Source organism: Fukomys damarensis, unplaced genomic scaffold (assembly GCF_012274545.1).
Source record: "Fukomys damarensis isolate Sample0158 unplaced genomic scaffold, DMR_v1.0_HiC HiC_scaffold_39, whole genome shotgun sequence".
Classification (NCBI taxonomy): Eukaryota; Metazoa; Chordata; class Mammalia; order Rodentia; family Bathyergidae; genus Fukomys; species Fukomys damarensis.
The window spans coordinates 42,972,283-42,979,296 of NW_022900951.1; the positions used below are offsets into that span (position 1 = coordinate 42,972,283).

General features: G+C 46.4%; 1 protein-coding gene across 1 annotated transcript in view; it reads right to left on the reverse strand.

Annotated features, from left to right (window-relative positions):
* Positions 1–7,014, reverse strand: part of Kcnd1 (potassium voltage-gated channel subfamily D member 1) — an 11,516-nt gene that overhangs the window by 2,738 nt on the left and 1,764 nt on the right. The window contains exons 3-7 of the mRNA XM_010606342.2: positions 5,966–7,014; positions 3,296–3,458; positions 3,112–3,195; positions 2,925–3,023; positions 2,100–2,350 (exon numbers count right to left, since the gene is read on the reverse strand). The exon at positions 5,966–7,014 is cut by the window's right edge and continues 4 nt beyond it. Of these exons, the coding sequence (XP_010604644.1) occupies positions 2,100–2,350; positions 2,925–3,023; positions 3,112–3,195; positions 3,296–3,458; positions 5,966–7,014 (1,646 nt within the window). The remainder of the gene's footprint in view (positions 1–2,099; positions 2,351–2,924; positions 3,024–3,111; positions 3,196–3,295; positions 3,459–5,965) is intronic.

Here is a 7,014-nt window from a genome sequence, read left to right on the forward strand (position 1 = left end):
GGTACCAAAAAAAAAAAAAGATGAGTGTGTGGTTCCATGGTTGAGCACTTGCCTAACATGTGTAAGGCCCTGGGTTCCAAAAGTAGCAATACTATAAAAAATAACAATAATTAAAAAAAAAAACAGCATCACGCATGGTGGCACACACCTATAATCCCAGTACTTGGGAGGCTGAGTCAGGGGAGTTGCTGTGAGGTCAAGGCCACACACAACTTCACAGTGAGTTCAAGGCCAGTCTGAACTAGGTACATAGAGAGACCCTGTCATAAAAACAAAAAACCGAAAAAAAAAAAACAGCATTAACCCTAGCTCTGCACTCTCTGGCTGCCATCCTTGATTTATTTTTCTCCTCAGTGCTTACAAATGTTTGACATAACCCAGATATGGTGGCATATGCTTATAAGGCCAGCACTCTAGGAGGCTGAGGCAGGACAATTGCAATTTCAAACCCAGCCTGAGTAACTTGTAACTTAGACATACCCTGTCTCTAAACAAACAAACAAACAAACAAACAAACAAATAAAGGGCTGGGGTTGTAGCTCACTGTGAAGGCCCTGGGTTCAATCCCCAAAACTACAAACAAAACAAAAACGTCCAAAGGTTGACACACTATATAACCTTTTATTTGTTTGTTTGATAACATAATCATTCTATAGAATCTAAATTTCAAGACAGAGATCTTTCTGTCTCTCCCCCCCGCCCCCCTCCCTCTCTCTCTCTCTCTCTTTCTCTTTGTTTTTTGTTTTGTTGTTGTTTTTTGGGTTTTGGGGTTTTTTTGTTTGGTTTGGTAGTGCTAGGGTTGGAACTCAGGGCCTCATGAATGTTAGGCAAGTGCTCTGGCCACTGAGATAACCCCCATCCCAGAACAGAGATTTCTGTATATTCTGTTATTGCTATACCCCAAGGGCCTATAACTGTGTCTGGAATACAGTGGGTGATCGATAACTTTTTTCTTAGAGACATAGTCTCACCATCATGCCTGATAGACCCCCAAGTAGCTGAAATTACAGGCATGAACCACCACCATTCCTGGTTGTTTAATATTTGAAAGAACAAATGAAGAATGAGAACAAAAAATATAAATAAAAAAATAAAATAGGCCAAATCACTTTTTATGTAATCATATCTTATACAGTGCTCTCATTGCACATTGTGATTTTCTGCACTTTTATGGTATCTTTATCACACTGGAATGTCAATTAAAAAACTTTATTTAATGATTGTTGCCTTGTATTCTATTATTTTTTGCATCATTAGTAAAATTTAAATTGTCTATTGTAAATGATACTATATGACTTAGGAGAATGTACTGCTATGGAAAAGGAAAGCAGTTATTTGTTCATGGTACAGCTAGTTATTTTATACTTTAAAACCCAACATAAATACCATTTCTATTATTTAAAATTACTGTCAATTTTTTTAAAGTTTAAAGAATGTAGTATTTTCTGAGGACTGATATGGTACAAAAATGTAACCAAAATTTCTAGATACTACATCTAAAAAAAAATCAAAATGGGGGAAATATGTTTCAGCATGACTCTGATGTAGAAAAATAAAATATTTAATTGAATTGTGACAAAAAAATTTTTTTTTTGATACTGGAGATCAAACCCAGGTTCTTGTGCTTGCAAGGCAGGTGGCAGCACCACTGAGCTAAAGCCCCAGCCCTTACTGAATTGTGACAAAATTTTTAAAAAGAATAAGAACAAAGTATGGTGGTACATATATGTAATCCCAGTACTTTAGGAGGCTGGGGCAGGAGGACTGAAATTTCAAGCCCATCCTGGGCAACTTAGTGACTCAGCAATACCTTGTCACAAAATAAAAATAAAATAAAATGGGCTAGGGATATAGCACGGTCTGAAGGCCCTGAGTTCAATCCCCAGTAACACACACACACACACACACACACACACACACACACACATACACACACACACACAGCACAAAGTGTTCCAGATACAATAAGCCCATGCTCCTGCAAAGAGGAGTTTGAGTTTGAGCTTGACTTGCTAGGCCTGGATTCATGAAATCTCAGACCCACTGGTCCAAGCTTTGTACTTCCCTAGCTGTGGCCAGCAGGTGGGATGGGCGCTTACCTCTGAGGGGCAGGGCTCCTCTGCAGCCCCGCCAGTGTGTCCAGCTCCTGCATGCTGCCACGGCTGACAGAGGCAGTGGAGTTGGCAAGGCGGATGGCACGGCGCTTGGTCCTTCGGGGGCAGCAAGATGATAGTAGGCTGCCAGGCCCCACTGGCTGAGAGGACACAGAGGTGCTGCGGCTGGTGCAGCCACCAAGTGAGACAGCTCCCAGGGCCTCACTGAAGGTTAGTTCATCTGTAAACTCATGGCACTGTGGGCAGAAGGGAGGGAGGGTCACATGGTACTCTTTGGGCTCTAGCCCTCCCCCAGGCCTTTGACAGGATGCTCCTTTCTAAAAGTTGCTCTCCCTTCCCTTCCTTTCTTTCCCTTCCCTTGTTCATTCAAGGCTCTGCCTCTTCTTAGTAAGACCCATGTGATTTATACAATTTTTTTTTTTTGGTACCAGGGATTGAACTTGGGACCTTGAGCTTGCGAGGCAGGCGGTGGAACCACTGAGCTAAATCCCTGGCCCCAGATTTCTACAATTTTTAAAAACTTTTTTTTGCAGTACTGGTTATTGAACTCAGCCTCGACCATGCTAAGCAAACAATCTACTACTGAGCTATATCTTTTTTTTTTTTAGGGTCTTGTTAAGTTGACCAGGCTGGCCTGGAACTTGCAATCCTACTGCCTCAGCCTCCCAAGTAAATGGGGTTATAGGTATGAGCTACTGTGCCAGGCCAGTTTTCATAATTGAGAACTAGCCTCCCGTCCTAGGGAAGAGCTAGCTTGGCGACAGAGAGACCCCCCTCCCTCCTTTCATGCCACCTCTTGTTAGACCTCACCGTTGTCTTCTCTAGACAGTGCAGCAAATGGTGATGCTGCTGCTCAAAAGCAGAACGGTTCCTGACACGCAGCGCCTGGCCCTCCCCACTGCCGCTGTCCTGGAGCAAATGGAGCAGAAAGAAAAGTTCAACATATTCCTCACCTTATCCTTGATCACCCCAAACCCTAATCCAGGCCACTACCCACCTCTAGGCCCCCATTCTGCTTGTACTGCAGGAAGGCATTGGTGGTTCCACTCTTTGCCAACCGAATCCTTGCCAAGCGCACCTTCTACAGAAAGAAGAGACAAAGAGTCAGGGGAATAACCCTAAGCAGAGCTCAGCTCTAAGCTTGAGGAATGAGAGTCACTCAGAGGGAAGGTGCATTTTACCTGCTGTGCTCGGCGCTTGTCAGCACGCTGGTTCTGGTGATAGATGCGGCTAAAGTTGGACACGATGACTGGCACAGGCAGGGCAATGACCAAGACACCACTGAGTGAGCAGATGGACCCGAAAATCTTGCCAGCAATGGTGCTAGGCACCATGTCTCCATAGCTTGGGCATGAGGGAGGTAGGCCACAGTCAGGAAAAGCGCCTACCCCACCTCTCATTCCCCACTCCACCCCATCCAACCCCAACGTGCTCTGTGATCCAGGGCAGGCACTTATCCTCTCAGCCTCAATTTCCATCTCCGTACACTGTGCAGAGTGACCTCTTTGGCCAGCAGTGGGAGTCAGATGAGAAATGGGGTCAGCCTTCAGGAACTTCTCCCATCTGCTTTCCCCATCTGAGCTAAGCACGGGGCATCTGAGTCAGCTGCGAATCTATTATTACCCACCAGAGGGGAAAAAGAGGAAATCCTAGACAGTGAATATAGGCTCCTGGAGAGAAAGGTCCCCAGCCAAAGGCCAGCTGAGGGGCTCTGCCTCCTAGGAAGAACTTTCTGCTGGTTTTTGCCTGCCTTTATTTTCTAGGTAGAACACCTGATTCCTCCTAAGGGAAACTTTGCAAGTGTCCTCGTATGACAAATAGAGAGGATCCTTGAAACTCTCTACCTTCCTCCATGCCATGCTCCCTCCCGTAGTGATGGCACAAAGCCAACCTCACTGACTTTGTTCACAGAGGGGGGAAAGCAGAGGTTGCACGGTAGACTTGGCCAGGATCACACAGAACACTTTTGTTCTAGTTCTACAACCAATCAGATCTCCTCTTCACTCTTCAGCTTTCAGCTCTTTGCTCAGGCTGTGCCCTAGAATGGTTCTTCCATAATTCTGTTTTGACTCATTTAAAGTATTCAAGATTCTGCTCCAAAGTCTCTCCAGCTTGGCCATTTCTGGCTTTCTGATGTGTCATCTCAGACTGTGTCTCAACTATGAGACATGGGCATCCATCCACACAGGGTTGATGTGAGGACTGAATAGGGTAAAAGGCATCAGAATACCCAGTGCCAACTTAGTGTTAGGGCTCAATATTTGTTTGTCAATCTAATCCTGAACCTCCAACCAAAATTAATTTCTATTTCTTAGAAACCCCAAATCAATTTTTCTCTACCCCTGTTAAGGCAGTGAGCAAGGGCAATTCATTCAGTCATTCACTTAACAGATACTGAGCACCAACAGCATACTGTACTTAATTCCAGTGATGCAAACTTGGAGAAGGATAACAGCATCTGCCCTAGACAATGTCTTGGGGTGTTTTTTGTTGTTGTTGTTGCTGTTCTTTTTTTGAGATAAGGTCTCACTTTGTAGTTCAAATAACTGGCCTTGCACTCATAGTAATGCTCTGCCTCAGCCTCCTAAGTACCGGGGTTATAGACATATTCAACTAGACAATGGCTTTAAGGCGATAGCCAGGCTTGGCAGCACACCTCTATAATCTCAGCACTATGGAGGCTAAGGCAGAAAGAGTGCCTTGAGTTCCAGGCCAGCCTGGGCTACACAGTGAGTTCAAGGCCAGTCTGAACTACAGCAACACCCTGTTTTTTAAAAAAGTCAGCCTGAAGTATAGACTTTCTCAGAAAATCAAAAAGAACATTATGAGGAACTTTTCATGGTGGTACACACCTATAATCCCAGCACTCGGGAGGCTGAGGCAGGAGGACTGCAAGTTCAAGTGAAGCCTGGACAATTTAATAAAACCCTTTTCAAGATAAAAAATAAATAAAGAAGGACTGGGCTGTATCTCAGTGGGAAGGCCCTGGAAATGTAGCTCAATGGTAGAGCCTAGGTTCCATCCCCAGCACCTTCCAAAAAATCATGATTTTCATGATTCCATTTGATACTTTCATCTCAACTCTGTTTCCTCTTATGGACTGGCAGAGAAAATAATAATAATGCTGAAAAAAACATCCGGGAAACATCAAGAAATCACAGTCAGAGATAGTGTCCCACATGCAGGGAATTCTAGAACGTTGGGAGTCATGGGTCCTCAAAAAGGAAAAGAGGTGATAGGAAGTCAATACCTATGTATCACACTCTAGAAACTCTCAGAGAACTTTCACAACCATGGTGCCATTGACTCCTGTCTAGATGATGAAGGGACCATTTCCCATTTTACAGAGGATGAAAATGAGGCTCTGAGAAAATGTCAACACAAAGACAGTAGTCAAGACACTTTTGAGCCCAAGTCTCGTGACCTGGAAAAATCAAACTTCAGAGCTGGGAAGAATTTGAAAATTCAGTCAAATTCTCTCCATTTTTACAGCTGAACAAACCAAAACTCAAAAAGACCATGGTACAGTGTGTGCTCAGTATGTGTGATGAGGCACTGCGTTCAATTCTCAGTACCACAGAGAAACAAACCAACAAAAAAGCTGGGCATGGTGACACACATCTGTAATTCCAGCACTCAGGAGGGTGAAGCAGAAGGATCGCAGAAAGTTCGAAGCCAGCCCTGGCTACATAGTGAGTTCAAGACCAGCCTAAACTACATAGTGAGACCTTGCCCCACCACACACACACAAAAGGGGGATGTTAAAGAGATCATTCATCTATCCTTCCTAGTTTTACAGAAAGGGTAAGTATAGTCGATCTCACAGTCCCCAACACAGGGTCTGCACTCACCCAAGTGTGGTCATGGTGACAATGGTGTACCAGAAGGCAGCAGGGATGCTCGTAAAGTTAGTCTTGCTGGTGCCCTTCTCAGCATAGAACATGACAGTGGCGAAGATGATGATGGCCATGGTGAGAGAAAAGAGAAGAAAGCCCAGCTCAGAGGCACAGCTTTTGAGTGTGTAGCCCAGAATCCTCAAGCCCTGCGAGTGCCTGGAGAACTTGAAGATGCGGAAGACCCGGAACACGCGCAAGGTGACAAAGGCACCTGAAACATCACCGTTCTTGGGCACAAAAAGCCCAATGTAGTAGGGAAGGATTGCCACCACGTCGATGAGACTCATGACGCTCCGTAGGAAGCGGCACCGGCTAGGGGCAGCAAAGAGCCGCAGGAGGTATTCTCCCGTGAATATGAGTACACAGGCTGTGTCCATGCAGAAGAAGGCCGTCGGAAAGCGGTCACCACAGGACTGCTCCCTCGACAGCCTCCGTGAAGGGCTGCGGCAGGGGATGGTCTCTACCACATTGGCAATGACCGACACGGCGATGAAAAAGCCTGTCACGTAGTAGAAAACTAGAGCCGCGGTGCTCGTGTGCGGGTTCTCAAAGGCCCGCCAGAGCCGCTGCCGCAGGGAGCTGCCCGCTGGCAGAGTCGGGCCATCCCCGGACTGTTCAGCCTCCTCATCCTCCGCCAGGCGCTCAGCGTTCTCCTTCTTGCGGTCCCGGTACTCTTCAAGGCAGCAGTCGCCCACGAGCTCGGGCACCAGGCCATAGAAGGCCAGCTCTTCATCAAAGGCCTGGATGCACTCCTGCCGAGGGCAGTGCAGTCGGCCCGTGCGGTAGAAGTTCAGCACGTGCCGGAACATGTCTGGGTCGCGATCAAAGAAGTACTCGCCAGAGTCAGCGTTGTAGAAGAACTCCTTCTCAGAACTGCCCAGCAAGGTGTCTGGGTAGCGGTCTAGTGTGTTCTTCCAGGTCTCAAAGCGTCGGCCGCTCACATTCACCACCAGAACTTCATCCCCTCGAGATGCCTTCACCCCTGGGGCCGGGGGCAGGGGCTG